A 17,906-nucleotide genomic window follows, 5' to 3' on the forward strand; every position below is an offset into this window, starting at 1 on the left:
ATATATATATATATATATATAGGGATGTTATTCTACACCCTTTGTCATTCCTACACCCTATACAACCCTCATCTCAATCATTCAATTTTTAATCAATTAATTATTTCCTAATATAAACTATTAATTATAATTAATAAACTCTATTCATATTCCATAAATATTAAAATAATAATAAATGAACTCCAATCATTTCTATAAATATCTCAATTAATTGGGTTACAAAGGTTGTACAAATGCACAAGGTTGTAAAAGAAATATACCCTATATATATATATATACATACATACATATATATATATATATACATACATATATATATATATAGATTTTTATACTTAAGTTAACCTGTACCATATCAACATCTCCACTATCACCCGATAATTTGAAGCTAAAAAACCGCATCATTTCGTTTAACGTCGTTCATTTTATGGCTTATTTAAGGGGCATTTGAGATTGCTTATTTAAAGTGTTTATTAACTTATTCCGATGTGACATCAATAATAAGAAGCTTTGAGTGTTTGGATAGAAAAAGAATAATACTTATATCGGTTTGGCACCGATAATAAGAAGTTTTTGATAAGTTACTCCATTATAATTTATTAACTTATTCCCCTGTAGTACCGATGATAAAGAAATAGTTATAAGCTCATTATGATTTGATATTGTTATAAGTTAATCTAAATATTTTTTATAAGACTCTATTTAACACCATCTAAATTGATAATCACTTTTAAAAAAAACATGTTATTTTATATAAGCGATCCCAAACACCGCTTATTTTGATTAGTATTTCGATGATAAGTTTGCAAATAGAAAGCAAATCTGTGCATGGCCCACGAATAATAGGCTCATTTGTAGTTGCATTTCTTCCTATAATCATAGCAATTCAAAGATTTCCATTTAATTAAATTACTTGACATAATTAATTTGTAAAGAACAATTGACTTTATTTTTCTTGATTAAAAAATCAATTAACGAAAACATAGTATATATATATATATATATATATATATGTGTGTGTGTGTGTGTGTGTGTGTGTTTTCTTATCATGATTCCATTTAATCTCTAAAACTAATATTACATATCAATAATGGATTTCCTTCTTCAATATCTTCTTCTTTCTCTTCCCCTTCTATCACTCCTCTACCTTTTGCCCAAAATCATCAAAAACAAATCAAAATTTAGCCCACCAGGCCCTATCCGACTACCCTTCATCGGAAACTTGCACCAGATCAATCACTCAAACCTCCATACTTCCCTATGGCAACTCTCAAAATCTTATGGTCCAATCTTATTTCTCAAATTAGGTTTCATCCCAGCTATCGTTGTTTCTTCCGCAAGTCTAGCGGAAGAAGTCTTGAAARGCCAAGATCTTATCTTTTGCAGTAGGCCATCATTACTTGGCCAACGTAGGTTATCTTACAATGGCCTCGACGTGGTTTTGTCGCCCTACAACAAGTCTTGGAAAGAAATGAGAAAGATTATAACAACTCATTTGCTGAGCACAAAAAGGGTACAGTCTTCTAGATATATTCGTGAAGATGAGGTCTCACGTTCCATGAAAAAGATACATGAGCTAGCACTTTCATCTAAGCAGGTAAACTTGAGCGAAATCTCCAAGAATGTAATGCTGGCTATCATACTGCGAGTGGGTTTTGGCAAGAGGTATGAAGATGCACTTGAGTGGAAGAGGGTTTCTCGGCTTATTGGCGAACTTCAAGCGACGATAACAACCTTTTTCATTTCGGATCTTTGGCCTAGTTTGCCTTGTGTGGGTTTGATTGATAAGCTAATGGGCAAGAGGGAACTGCTAGAAAAGTGCTTCCGTGAATTAGATTCGTTTTACCAAGAACTAATTGATGAACACCTCGAACCTCAAAACTCCAAGCCTCATGACGAAGAGCAGGATATTATTGATATTTTAATTCAACTAAAGAAAGATCAAGTCCTGAATCCCTTTGAGCTCACTTCCGATCACATAAAAGCCATGCTAGCGGTAATCTCTATATCCGTTTAAGTGTGTCTTTCACATCATCTCTACATTCAATTCTTCCCCTTGTTAGACTTGGTTTGAGTTTTGGGATATCCCACTAAAGTTTCAAATTCTCATTCTGAAAAGCTTTCCCGTTAAAATCATGGGATATTCACATAGATAGCAACACTTGGAGATAACAAATCTCAAAATTTGTTAACTATAACCATCACAAAATATCCACAGGTTTCGTAAATTTTTCACAAACCTCTTTTTGCCGGTCTTCTACATTTTGTGAGCCCATAGCGCAAAACACTAATTTTGCAAGGAAAAAAACGATATCGTGGCCCATTTTGCCCAAAAAAAAGTAGGGTTTTGCATTATCGGTCCACAAAAATTAGAAAGGCCGAAAAAAGGGTTTTTGCGAAATAAAATGGGGTCTTTGCGAAACCGACCACTATTTTATTTTACTCTGCAAAAAGTTGGCTATGTGCAATTCCAGAAGCGGCTATTTTTTGTGAATATCCCTAAAATCATCTATTTGTTTACCAACATATATGTTTTGCACCAAATGACCTCTGGCCTAGTGGTATTGTAGTCCAAGGGTTTAAACCTCACCAAAGGTAAGGAGGATGTGTAAATTTATTAGTCGCATTTGTTGTATATAAATATTATATACTTAAAAAAACATATATATTTTGCCGAGTCTTGGGAGATCAATTCTTACATATCTAATTGTTTCCATTGTTCTTGTTTTAGGATGTATTGGTAGCCGGAACAGATGCAAGTGCTGCTACAGTGATTTGGGCGATGACAGCACTAATGAAGAACCCCAAAGTGATGAAGAAAGCACAAGAAGAAGTRAGGATTGTGGTTGGAAAGAAAGGTCAAATAGACGAAGACGATCTTCCAAAACTCACCTATCTGAAGGCAGTGATAAAAGAGATCATGAGGTTATACCCTCCAGCTCCCCTTTTAGTACCTCGAGAAACAAGGAAAGATGCCATTTTACATGGCTATCAAATCAAACAGAAAACCCTAGTTTATGTGAATGCATTCGCCGTTGGAAGAGATCCAGAAGCTTGGGAGAACCCGGAGGAGTTCTTACCAGAGAGATTTTTGGGTAGTGATGTTGACTTTAGAGGGAGTGATTTCAAGTTGATCCCATTTGGGGCTGGTCGAAGAATCTGCCCTGGAATCTCAATGGGAGCTATCACGACGGAGCTTTTGCTTGCTAATCTTGTTTACTTGTTTGATTGGGGGTTGCCGAATGGTATGAAGAAGGAAGATATAGACTTTGAGTTTACGCCAGGGATAACCATTCACAAGAAGAATGAACTTTGTCTTTCACCCCAAGTGTATTCGTAAAAAGTTTATGATTCAAGGGTGATTTTTACTTTGCTTAGAATAATCTAAACACCCCAGTTTGGCAACTTGTAAATGTGGTTCAACTAGTTTCTTTTAAATTGAAATCCATTTCAAATCCCATTTTTATAGCAAGCTTATGATGTATATTCAAATATGTGTTATACAGGGGCGGCCTAGCTAGTTGGCAAGATGGGCAGAGGCCCAGGGTGATATAACCATATTTTTATTTATTAGAAGGCTAGGGGTGATTTTAGTTATTCTACTATTCTTAAGGGTTTGCCTTGAAAGGTTGGGGGTATATAAACCCACCTCCTCACTTCCAATCAGATTTATCCAGATGAAAAAGGTGGAAGTGTATGTCATGTGTTTTCTTTGAAGGCATCTTACTGAATTATGTTTCCATGGTGATTCTTAAGTTGGTAGTTATGGAAAATTATGTTTTATGAGTTCAAGTTCTTGGGTTAGTCTCCCTTTCTTTTTGGTTAACCTAACTCCATGAATGAAGTGTTTTGAAGCTTATGCATTGATATGTTGTTTAATTTTTTTGATGTTGAACTTCACTTTGGTAAGATCTTTAAGGTTCTTGGATTATATATCCTTGTTAGTCTTGTCTCTTTTAGTTCCAAGGTAAGATTATTTTGTTCTCTCTTTAAATTTCAAGTTTTAGGTCTTGAGTTTGGGTTTTGATATTTTGGAATTGGGTTTTCTACATCGTTGAATTAAGTTTAAACTTTGGGTTGGAAGTTTTGATTTCAAAGGATTTTATCTTTGAATTGGCGATCAAAGTTGAAGAGAATCAATGATGGTATATCTTTTGTAGGATTTATCTTTGATAATTTTACGGTCGAAGAGCTTCTTATGTATTCAAATACGAGTTTTTGCAAGGATTTGAGATGGGAAATGGTTTTGGTTTGAAATTTGGGTTGTGCAGGGGAGAAACAGACCTGGAAGTCGCATTAAGTGAAGAACGCAACCCCTATGCGACTTTGGTGGCATTAAACTCGCATTCCCGTCTATTTTTAATTTTCTCATTTTTCTTTCCTTCGTGTCATTTTAGGGGTTTTCCGGGTATTGTTTAGGTACCTTTGAGTTGATTAAAATTGATGGAATAGATTAAATCATTTAGATTGTAACCATGCTAACCTTATTCTAGTTCATGTGTTCGATTTGGGATTCGTGTTCAGTATTGATCCTTTGTGTCGATAAAGTTTTTATCATCATGATCAAGGTGAGTTTTTCTTTTAACCATTTTCGAACTGAAATGAGTATATTATGAAATGGTTATTATTTAGACGCTATGTCAATTTGGTACGATTAGATTATGACCATTAATTGTGATACGGTAATGGAATACATGTTGGAAATTAACACTTGTAAGTTTTCTTTTAACCATTTTCGAACTGAAATTCATATATTATCAAATGGTTATTACTGAAACAACCCACCATGTACTGACTAATACTAACAAACAAAATTCATGCTTTAACATACATCAGGTTCCAATATTTACAGTCAATTCAAGTCTATTTACATATAACAACCCAACAATATGGATTAACAAAAAATTCCGTTATAACAAAACATTCGTCCATAATTCCATTAAATCATTCTTTTGCCTTTATCCTTTGATAATTATTGACATGTAAAATAAATTATTACAACAACTGACGGTTAGACCAAAAGGCCTAATGAGTGAATTTCCCTCATGTAATTAAAATCTGCTGTAATATTTTAATACAATTCAGACCTGATTTTTAATGATAAATTATCAAATATCTATTGCGGTTACACCGTCATTTCATCTATCGTAGTTACACTACCATTTCATCTATCAAGGTTACACCGTCATTTCAACTATCGTGGTTACAAACATTCTTATCGAACAATAATGTAAGCGCTGAAGGTTAATCCGGACAACACTTTGACCGGTGAGGGTTCAATCCGAACAATGCTTGATCGTTGAGGGTCCAATCTGGACAACTCTTGATCGATGATGTTCCAATCTGGGAAACACTTAATCAGTGAGAGTCCAATCCGGACAACACTTAATCGGTGAGGGTCCCTTGATCGATGAAGGGTCTCATCGGACAACCCTTGATCGATGAGGGGTCTCATCGGACAACACCTTAATCAATGGAGGGTCTCATCGGACAACCCTTGATCTATGAAGGGTCTTATCAGACAAACCTTGGTCGATGAATGAGCACATGGACAATACCTTGATCGATGAAGGGTCTCATCGAACAACCCTTGATCGATGAGGGGTCTCATCGAACAACCCYTGATCGATGAGGGGTCTCATCGAACAACCCATGATCGATGAGGGGTCTCATCGAACAACCCTTGATCGATGAGAGGTCTCATCGAATGTGCCTTGATCGATGAGAGTTCTCATCAGACAAACCTTGGTCGATGAAGGAGCTCATCAGACAATACCTTGATCGATAAGGGTCCTTATCGGACGATGCCTTGTGCAATGAAGGAACTTCATTGGAGACTGCTTCGTGCGATGAAGAGTGATAACAAATTTGATGTAATATAAACCCATACACCATCTAATATTGTACAACAAAGTATACTGCAAGAATCGTAACAATCATATTTACCAAAGCAGTGTAAAAAATCACCTTTTTCTGAAATTGAATGCTCTTCCTCCTTTCTTTGCCAACAACTTTCTAAAAATTTTCTCTCCAAAAGTTTGAAAAACCTTCCTCAATTATCTACCACTTACTACATATAGTAAGTAAGTACATCAAAGATAAGAAGGGGGGATTGAGGCAGTGCATGCCCATGCACCCATCCCCTTCACAATTCTATTTGACCAACAAATCCTAATCACAAGGAGGACACATAATTTGCTCTTAGGTCCCTTAACTTTCCAGTGCTAAAATCCAAAATTTGAGTTGCTCATAATTAACACTGAATATTACAATCTCCTCTCCTTAGAAGAATTTTGTCCTCGAATTCCATTATACAAACAAATGAGAACATTTTACTCGCATCTTAGTTTCAGGTTCCCAAGTGGATTCTGACCCCTTATAATAACGCCACTGAACTTTCACTATCCTAATCTCTTTATTCCTCAATGCTTTTACTTTGAATTCTATAATGGCTTCAACGGTTTCTTCAAAACATAATTTTTCATCAATTTTAATTTCTGGTAGTGGCATAGCTACCTCTGGGTTTGCTAGACACTTTCTTAGAGTTGACACATGAAAAGTGTTATGAATATCACTTAACTCCATAGGAAGTTCTAGTTTGTAGGCCACTTCTCCAACTTGTTCAAGGATAGGAAATGATCCTATATACATTGGGATCAACTTACCCTTATTTCCAAAACGAACCACTCATTTCCAAGGTGATACTTTCAACATTACTTTATCACCAAGTTGAAACTCAATTGACTTCCGATGTTTATCAGCATAATTTTTCTATCGATCTTGAGTTAATTCGTTCACGAATCTGATTAATTTTATCTGCCGTTTGTTTGAACTATTTCAGGCCCAGTTAGCTGTTTCTCACCCACCTTGTTCCAACACAACGTCGTTCGACATTTTCGTCCATACAATACCTCAAAAGGTGTTGTTTGGATACTCGAGTGATAACTGTTATTGTAGGCGAATTCAATCAAAGGCAAATGACCATCCAACGATCCTTCAAAATCAATAACACATGCTCGAATCATCTCTTCTAATATTTGGATTGTTCGTTCACTTTACCCATCCGTCTGTGGATGATAAGTTGTACTCAACTTAATCTGTAAACTCATTTCTCTTTGAAAACTCTTTCGGAACATAGACGTGAATCGACTGTCTCGATCGAAAATAATTGATAATGGAACACCTTGACGTGTCACCACTTCATCAATATATAACTTTGCTAACCGGTCCATAGAATACGATTCTTTCATAGGTAAGAAATGAGTAGACTTAGACAATCGATCCACAACAACTCATATAGCATCAAAACCCTTTGGTGTTCTAGGTAGTTTGGTTATGAAATCCATTGTAATGTGATACCATTTCCAAATCGAAATTTCTAACGACTGCAACTTACTGTAAGGGCGCTGATGCTCTATCTTTATTTGTAAGCAAGTCATACAATGCTCAACATGTCTTGCTATATCTTTTTTCATGTCAGGCCACCAGTAGCATTGTTTCATATCTAGATACATTTTATTCGTACCCGGGTGGATAGAAAAACGAGATTTGTGGGCTTTACTTAAAATTCGTTCTCTGAGATGACCATAACATGGTACCCAGACTCTATTATGAAAACATAATAATTCTCGATTGTGCTTTACCAATTCAGATCTCATCCCACCAAGTTGTTCTTGTTTGATCTTGTCTTCTCTCACAGCTTCACGTTGGAATTTTTGCAATTTTTCGTGAATGCTTGGCAATAACTTAGCACTTAATGCCATGGATTTGATTGTACCACTCCTTTCTTTACGACTTAACGGACATTTGTTTTGCCTGGATGATACAAAATCTCGCAATCATAATCATTAACCAGCTCTAACCATCGTCTTTGACGCATATTTAATTTCTTCTGATGGAACAAATGCTGCAAACTTTTATGATCAGTAAAAATATGGCATTTAGTCCCATACAAGTAATGCCTCCAAATTTTTAAAACAAAAACTACGACTGCCAATTCCATACCATGGGTAGGATATTGTTTTTCATGATCCTTTAACTGCCTTCAGGCGTAAGCAATAACCTTTCCACGTTGCATCAACACGCAACCTAAACCCAACTTCGAGGCATCACTATAGACCACAAAATCTTCCGTACCATCGGTAATGATAGAATTGGCGCGCTAGACAATTTATTTTTCAATGTTTAGAAAGCTTCAGCTTGTATTTCCTTCCATTCCAATTTCACAGTCTTTTTCTTCACTTATCAGTAACGTAACGACTAAACAAGTAAATAAATATGTAAAATCAAGATCAACTAATCAACTAATCAAGTAAAGTAAAATACTAAAATAGAAAAATGTATACCTAAGTACCACATGAGAAAATAAAGACCAAGGAGTTGATCGAGAGTTTTTTCCTTTGATTTCTGAAATTGAACTCGTTACTCACTCTCGGTATCTGTTCTGCTAGTCGACTTTGGTAACGGATTGGCGCCGATTTGGGAATTTGGGAAAGGACTAAGGTTAATTTATTGGGTAATGGACTAATGGGTATCATTTGGGTTACTAAGTTACTTGGTTTTGCAGATTAGATCATTAGCAACGTGGGCTTCGACAATGGAATTAATATACTAATTTTTAAAAAAAATTTCAGTTACATCCGTTTGAAGTTTCTAAAACAATAAATTTGCATCTTCTAAAACGATATGGTTGTAACTTTCAAAACGATACGGTTGTATTTTTACGAATTTAAACTTCTTTTACCCTTCAATAATAGAAAAATAATACGGTGACACCAAGACAAGGGTGTGGGTAATGAGATCATTCTTGATGGATGAGAGAGGAGATAGAGTCCATTTAAAAAGACAAAACATATTTAATAAAATAATAGAAATAAAACAACGGCCCTCATTGAATACCACATAATACTTGTATAAGATGGTAGTGTTGTGGTCTATTCCAATTCGTAAAAGGACAAAACATATATAATAAAATAATAGAAATAAAACAAGTGTTGTGGGTATTATGTGGTTATTTAATGGACTTATACTAACAAATAAGTTACAGGAATTAAAAAAAATCAAATTGAATACCACATAATACTTGTATAAGATGGTAGTGTTGTGGTCTATTCCAATTCGTGAGTGGGCCACGGTGTGTATGATTGCATCCTTGGGAGGTAGATATTCATTAATCGCATATAAATTATGGATAAAAATATCATGTCTCATTATTGTTCATCAATTAGATTGAGCCAAATCAAATTTTTATGTATTTAATTCATTTTCACATCATCTCTTTGATTATGTATATTCATGTGATTGATGGACAGAATGAGACGTTGGATTTTAGAATAGTTGATTTTTATCCATGAAATATAGGTATTTATCATAAATGAATTCGAATGATTCATTGATCGGGATGGTAGAACAGACCAAAGGTACCTATTCGGAAAAATTATGAACTGATGATAGAACTGTTACTCCACCATTTCATAAAGGATTCGACCTGGTTTAACAACAGCTACCCAATATTTAGGAGAGCCTTTTCATGAACCTATACGTGTTTCTGCGGTTCCCGTTGAGTTCTTACACTTTTATGTCTACCACTCAATTCATCCGATTACTACAGGGATGACCCAATCTGGAATATGAACCATTAAAGAAAACGCCTACTAAATTGATCACAAGAATATCAGCTATAGTACCTATTATCCAAAGAGAAATTCTTTCAGTACATAAAATTAGGCGTAAATTGTTTAAATTAGGCATAAATTGTTTAAATTAGGCGTAAATTAGGCGTAAATGACCACATAAAGGAGAGAAAGAAGTGCATTAAACAAAGCAAGAAGACGATCAGACGAGGTATTTTTGCACATGTTTAACATTTAATAAAACAAATTTAGATGGTTTTCTATTTGTCCATCAGTAATCAAAATTACATTAGTAGGAATATAAGCTGAAACATCTCCCGATTGGGTTTCAACTATTGGTAAAGCGGTCATACTTCCTTCACCTAAACTAGAACTTAATTTAGCAGCTCTTTCCAAAAGGCATGAATGTAAATAAAAAAAATCCCCTGGATAAGCTTCGCGCCCAGGTGGTCTTCGTAATAGAAGAGACATTTGGCGATAAGCTTGCGCTTGTTTAGAGGGATCATCATAAATGATTGAAGTGTGTTGTTCATGGTACATAAAATATCCAGTCTGCTCCTCTATAAGGAGCAAGGTTTTGTAATGTAGCAGGGGAATCCATCCTTTCGGATACCCCAATAGTATATTTCATTGAGCCCCTAATGGATTTCGGAATTTGAATGAATCGGAAGAYAAAAAAGACCATTATTATGAATTTTATCCATTTTTTGGTCCTTATTAGGTTATGTTCAACCTTAATATTTTTTTGAATTTTACAAACCAAATATTTTCTATTTGGATTTTTTTTCCATACATATGACATAACTATAACTTTTTCCTAGATAACTATTCATAGGAATATTCTTCATTTTTCCTTATATCAATAGAGTATCAACATTCAATCATCTCGACGAACAAAATGTCTGTTATGCTTATTATCTTTAGTTTGATCTATCTTAATTTTGTCCTTTATCCGAGTAGTCTTTTCTTTGCCAAATTGCCCGAAGCCTATACCTTTTTAAGTCCAATCATAGATGTTATGCCATTAATACCTTTGTTCTTTTTTTCTTTTAGCCTTTGTTTGGCAAGCTGCTGTAAGTTTTCGATAAGATCTTTAATACTATCCCAGAAAATTCATGATTTATTCAAGAAAAAATATAACAATTGATAAGATCAAATAAGTCTTACAGTATGAACCTTAGATTCAAACATTGAAATTATTGGATAGCTGCGAGAAATCCGGTTCGCCCCATTTCTCGATTCTAACATATTTTCTAGCGAAAGACCTTATTAGGTTAGGTCCCTTGCAATATCTCATTATGAGTATGAAAGTGATTAGCGGTAATCAAAGACTTGTTACAAATTTCGACTTTATTTGAATTTCAAAACTTAAATCAAAATACTTAATATCACGGCGATACAATTATACAAAACTTCTTTCTTTTATCACTTAGGAACCGTGTGAGATGAAAGTCTCATTTAGTAAGTCCCGAGCTCTTTCTTATGTATCAAGGATCATCGAAATAAGCAAAAATACTATTTATACAGAGAATACCATTTTTGGGGACATTTTGAATGCTTTCGGACGACTAACTATCAATTTATGTAAGATGCTAGATGCTAATTCCCCTTTCTGCTCTTTATAGTTGACCAACCCCACCACTGAATGATGAACTTTGCCAATTTTAGCCTCCAACCCGACCTCTTAGGTACTAGCTCCTGGTGCAACTTAACTTATGACCAAACAAAAAATGACTTACTAATGGCCAAAAATGAAAAGCTTATTCATAAGCTCAAGATAGCCAAGATGGAGTAGAAGATTTGCTCGGAGCTGTTCACTTTCACTTGGTCGACAATAAGACAAGATGAACATTGTGAGATGAGCCTCAAGCCCTAAAGGAAGGGCACGAACAAAAGATCTTGTTGGCGAGAATCAGGTCTGATATAAGAAGTTCCTCTCCTGGGAAAATAACTGACGATAGATAGCGAGGGGTACAAGTTCCAACTAGGATGTCATAGGAGCATCAAGCCACTCAAGTTTGAGGAGTAGTTTTCCACTCTGCATCTTCACGGAGAATTCTTTTTCACCACCGTAGACAATCAAGTGAAACCCAATCCACGAAATAATTTGATCTATGGACAACATCATTGTGGTAAAGGTCGCAATGCCAGAGGAATCATTACCATAGGGCATAGAGAGGGAGGTCGTAAGCGTCTATACCGTAAAATAGATTTTCGACGGAATGAAAAATACATAATGGTAGAATTGTAACCATAGAATACGACTTGAATTGAAATGCATACATTTGTCTCATACACTATAGGGATGGTGAAAAGAGATATATTTTACATCCCAAGGGGCTATAATTGGAGATACTATTGTTTCTACTTTCTGGTACAAAAATTCCTATAAAAATAGAAAATGCCCTACCTTTGAGTGCGGTTTAAACTATTGATTTATTGTAATTGGAATTTTGTTTTTGTCAAAATGTTTACTTTCATCCAAAAATTGACTCCAGCAAATCTTGTTTCCTTGAAAAATATTGTATTTCTATGCATACCCTTCCTAGTTTTTAGATTCAAATTGAAAGAAATTAGAATTCTCAATTCTCTACGGCGTCTACACGATAAAAAAAATTCAAGAATAAGAAAATCATAATTCTTTTTGTCTCCATTTAGAGTTTTTCTTTAATGTCTTGGTATGGATTCATCAAAATCATTCTTAGCAACATTTTTTGGTTTTTGATACATTTGATCACTTTGGTGAATATTTTTGTTAACCAATGAAATCCCTATGATTTGATATATAAAAAATTGTCTATCATTTTTTACAGATAGACTGGCACGTTCCATAATCAATACTTTATTTTCCATTAATTCTGTAAAATCCAAATGCTCAAACATTATATTCAGATTCATTTATTTCTTTCTAATACAAGATAGAACAATTTTTGTTACTTTTTTCAAGTTAATCAGATGAGGGTATACCAGGATATTATCTATTATTTTTTGATTCAATTTATTCCCATGTCCATTCCATTGTAATTGCAAGGGAATCTCCTGTAAGGATGATTCTTATTTTTTGGATAGGTTGTAAAAAAAGATTCTTTAATATTATTTTAATTCTTAATTTAACTATTGCTTTGAATTTGATGGGCTAAAACTTAAAAAATCCTCATTCTCTCTTTGAAATCAGACAAACAAAAAAAGGGAGTCCATTGAGTTCTTAAGAATTAGAAGATTTTTTTTATAAGTTTATTGAAGAAGTTCTATTTACTCAACATCTCAAAATGAAGATTTAAACAATGGTATTCCTATGAAAAAGACCAATTAGTTGATTACAAAAAAAATTGAAAGTATATTTATTACCAAATAAATAGGAGAATTTTCGAAAAAAAAAACTTTAGATATAATCTTTTATCATATAAATATATTCATTCTGAAACTAAGAAGAACTATATTTATAAATCATCATTAGAAACAAATAAGAACCGAGAAACTTCCAACATAAATAAAGAATTTTTTTAACATACTCAAGAATATTCCTATGAATAATTACCTAAGAAAAAGTTATATATGAAAAAAAATCCAGATAGAAAATATTTGGTTTGTAATATCTAAAACAATATTAAGGTTGAACCTAAACCTAATAAGGACCAAAAAAATGGATAAAATTCATAATCATGGTCTTTTTTTATCTTTCTAATCATTCAAATTCCGAACACTAGTCAATAAGATTGATGAAGTAGCAATTAATGCAAAAACAACCAATTGGAAAGCAAGAGTCATGCTTTTAATGCTCCAATCCAAGCTACCAACAAATGAACTATATCATTTGATCCCTATATTAGCCAAAAGTTGTACTAAAATACATCATACAGGGATTTTACCACGAACTCATTGATAATATATGATTTATTATATTACTACCCCTTTACTACTTTATTCGTACATGGAGTCGGGGGAGAATGGAATTTGGTTTTTTTGTTTTACAAATGGGTATGCTGGATCATACATCTATCCATATATTAAACTAAAGTTTAGCAATCCAACCCAAAAAAGGTGTTGGCGATTTTGGTTTATCATTAGGCATTTTAGGGTTTTATTGCATAATGGAGAGTTTCGAATTTCATGATTTAGTCCAAATATTCAATACCTTGATTTCTAATAATTAGGTCAAATTTTGAACTGGGACCTTCTCCCTCAAATCATACAAACAAAGAAGGAAATTCGTTGAGTTCTTAATAATTAGAAGATTTTTATTATAAGTTCATTGAAGAAGTTCTATTTACTCAGCAAATTTGCACATCCTCTTTTGTTTGTCCACCACTTTTTATATTATATTTATAATATACGTAATTATTATAATAATAAATAAAATATAAAATAACTTTAAAAAATGTTTGGCCTAATTCTTCTTCTGATGATCGTCTCAACCTCTAATCAAAAAGATACACGATGGTTATATTTCATCTTTTCAACAAGTTTAGTAATGAGCATAATTGCCCTATTGTTCTGATGGAGAGAGGAACCTATGATTAGCTTTTTGGGAAATTTCCAAATGAACAATTTCAACGAAATCTTTCAATTTCTTATTTTACTATGTTTAACTCTATGTATTCCTAACAATAGGTCCCGGAGACTTTTTGGTTCATCTTGCTATTCTCTGAGTTTACATACAACTACGTTAATCTTAGTAAAAGGTGTGTTAGATGCACGTGGTTCCAATATAATGTCAGATAAAAAGGATTTCGGTTATAGTTTTCCGTGTGAGAGCCCAGGACGAGGCAGTACTTGTGGTATTTCGGCTTGGAGAATTTTATTTGGCAGGTTTTTTGGATGTTAAGTACATTGGATGGGTTACTTTTTATTGATATCGGAAGCACATTGCATTATGGCAGGGTAATGTTTCGCAGTTTAATGAATCTTCTACTTATTTGATGGGCTGGTTAAGAGATTATTTATGGTTAAATTCTTCACAACTTATTAATCCATATAACCCTTTCAGCAGTTCTCCCACTTCTAGATGAATTCTCTTGTTGCTACTTCAGAAAAAGAACCAGGAGGTTGATTGATCATTACCTTGATGATATAAGATAATAAAAGAATTCTCTATTTCGCATGATTCCCTGTGGGTTCCTCTTCCTCCAATTCTTTCCATTCTACCAATGAATAATCTATAATAATTCGTAAATCTAGATTGGCTATATGTTGTCTGATAGAACTGCCCCCGGTAGACATCTCTTGATTTCGAAATGTATCAAAGCTCTCGGTAGTTAAAAAAAATTGGGATCTTGTATTTAATTTCCTAGGTTGGATTTCATATCCCAAAAAACCTCGTAGCCGAAAAAAGTGGGTTTTTTTAATCAATGGGCCTAGCAAAATAAAAATTGGGATAAGATGTCCCCTCCCCCAAAAATAAAATATGTTCTTGTAAATTTTATAAAATACTAATATTAAAAGAATTTAAACACTTTGGTTTAGAGTAAAAATTGTTTTACCGAATGGACATTTGTCTTTTTACCACTTGGAAATAAAAAGGTTGACAATCAATGAAAGACCAAATCTTTTGAAATTTGTGTGTAAATATGTCTATTGATTTCAAAAATGACAAAGAACTTCATATTTGAACTGCTAGAACGTCTATAAGAAGATAATCAAGACACTTGTATTGCAAAGAAAGTAAATATATTTTACATTCTGATTCGTTAAGATGTCCAAAAATGAGATTAAAAGAAAATTAAAGAGAAATTCAAGCACTTTATCCTATATTTTGAGAACTTTTGGCACTTGATAAACTCTATGAGATCAAAATCTTCTTCATCTTTTGAGAGATTTCTAATACGACACTCATCCAACACGAGATCAAAATCACTTGTGCTATTCATTGATATTATTATCAACTTTAGTGAATTATTTGAGTGTGAATAAGAAAATATACATTTAAAGCTTTGACGAAAAGAAATGCTTTTGATTATTCTACCATTAGAAACAATATATATGGGATCGGCGTGTTTAGAGGTAACCTCAAAAAGTTGTTGATCCACTCTACACCGCCGTGGTTGTTTTTGTTTTCCAATAACTTTTATAATATGCATTACTGTGTTGTGCATGAAGTGCATAATTTTCAAAAATCAAGGTTATTACCCTACAAGAAAATTGGCTTTATAGGACGTATAGATAGTCGAAGTGTCCTAATAGAATAGTTTATAGAATTTAAGTTTATAGAATCAAATTATAAAGTATCATATCTAAAAGTTTTACAATACTTTTATATGACGCTTTTAGGCATTTTAACAAGTTTTACAAGACGTTTTTAAAACAAAGTGTCCTATTAGTCATTTTACATGATGCTTCTCAATATCTTTTTATAGGACATTTGTGCTTATAGGACACTTTCTCAAATAGTGTCTATAAAGTAATTAATACGACATTATATTTTCAAAGCACCCTAAAAACTTGTTAAAAGGAATTTAGAAGGTACGAAGCACGTGTCAAGCTTTTGGAGGAAAGTTTGTCCTTTGCTACAGTAAACAGTCATTTTGGTTGTATATGAGCATTCCTCTTTTCATAAAGTAGGTAAGCACTATAGAGTCAATGGAGTGGCTCCGTACTGTACTACACTCTAGAAAAGGTATGTGTTTGTCTTTTGTGTGATGGAGAACAAGACAAACAATCGTGTTTGGTAAGTTTTCTTTGATCGTTGAATACTGGAATGACACTAAAAGGTCTCTTCAGTATTCACTGAAACTTGCATAGACTTCACACATATATAGACGAGCTTGTAATCACTGAATGCTGCTACGAACTTGCTGGTCTCTAATATTCAGCTTTTGTCTTCGACATCGTTGAGTTTTGTCTTTTTGAAGTATAACAATCTCTGAAGGAATTACAATCCATGTTCAGCGTTCACTGAACAGACTCAGTGATGATCGTTAAAACTGAATAACATAAATCTTATACTTCGTAAGGTAAAAGGGATCGTCATCAAATCAATAAGAGAGAGAATCAACACTTTCTTTGGTACACATTGTACCAGACTCACCCAACCACTACTAAAAACGGGGTACATGATACCCGCATCTAACCACTTCAAAATTTCTTTCTTAACGACCTCCTTCATGATGGGATTTAATGTGCTTTGTGGTTGCACATTTCCAACACTATTTTCTTCCAAAATTATCTTGTGACCTCTCAACACCTTTGTCAACCTTAATTCTTGTTTATTACTTAATTTTGAAGAAATAATTACTAGTAAGTTTTCCTCCTCCATAAGATAAATATACTTAAGGTGACTAGAGAGTGGCTTTAATTCTAACTCCGGGGCTTGCTTTATGGATGGGACTTGGATGGTTTCATCTTCAAAGTCAAGTTATTCAAAAGCCGCTAAATCTTCCAGCTCCTTACCTTAGGGGCTTTCGTGTCACTAGGCAAAGTTTCTAAAGGTCTACCCGTGAGATTGACGGCAAATTAGGCAAATTAGGCAAGTTAGGTTCCGAAACTTCTTAATGTTGCATTGGTTTGGTTTATAAAATCTTTGAGTAATAATTCGAGTGAACCATTGATGTTCGATCCATTTTGCCTAGGCACATGTGATTGTGAAGGTTGCCCATTTTGGTAGTTGTGAGGAGCACTTTGTCCATATCCCGGGATATTTTGTGGCCGATTTTGAATTTGGGTTACCCTGGAGGGTTTAAGTCCAAGATTTCCGGCCTAAGAAAAATTGGGGTGATTCCTCCAATTTGGATTATATGTAGGAGAAAATGGGATATTTCTAGCATGACTCCCAACATAATTTACCGAGACGGGATTTCCGAGGGAATATTCATAAGATTGGCCATCACCGCAAAAAACACAAGATTCGATCACAGATGGATTGGACATTATGGATTGAACTTGATTATTTTCCACATTTAAGTTTAAATTGGTTTTTTACCAAATTAGTTAAAGCTACAATTTGAGCATTTAAAGAAGAGATGACATCAAGTTGGTGAATGCCCGAGGCAGATTTTGAAACAACAGCACGAGGATTTGACCATTCAGTATTATTATTAGAAATTCTTTCCAAAATGTCATACCCCTTGTTATAAGTTTTAGTTGTGAAAGCTCCATCGGCCATTGAGTCAAGAATAATTTTAGCTGCAATGGAAAGTTCATTATAAAATGTTTCCAATTGAATACAATGAGGGATTCCTTGATGAGGACATTGCCGTAGAAGGTCCTTGAATCTCTCCCATGCGTCTGAACCGTTTCATCTTTTTCTTGATAAAACGTCATAATTTCATTTCTAATTTT

General features: G+C 33.9%; 1 protein-coding gene and 1 non-coding gene across 2 annotated transcripts; both read left to right on the forward strand.

Annotated features, from left to right (window-relative positions):
- Nucleotides 1-1,068: 1,068 nt before the first annotated feature.
- On the forward strand, nt 1,069-3,458 carry LOC112509308 (cytochrome P450 71A1-like). Its single transcript, XM_025114190.1, has 2 exons — nt 1,069-1,996; nt 2,732-3,458. The coding sequence occupies exons 1-2, from the start codon at nt 1,091-1,093 to the stop codon at nt 3,338-3,340; spliced, it is 1,515 nt and encodes a 504-aa protein (XP_024969958.1). The 5' UTR covers nt 1,069-1,090; the 3' UTR covers nt 3,341-3,458.
- A 14,342-nt stretch (nt 3,459-17,800) lies between these two features.
- On the forward strand, nt 17,801-17,906 carry LOC112510602. Its single transcript, XR_003068980.1, has one exon. It is a non-coding gene; the product is annotated as a small nucleolar RNA R71 (small nucleolar RNA).

This window comes from Cynara cardunculus (assembly GCF_001531365.2).
Source record: "Cynara cardunculus var. scolymus isolate 2C chromosome LG 3, CcrdV1, whole genome shotgun sequence".
In the NCBI taxonomy this organism is placed as follows: Eukaryota; Viridiplantae; Streptophyta; class Magnoliopsida; order Asterales; family Asteraceae; genus Cynara; species Cynara cardunculus.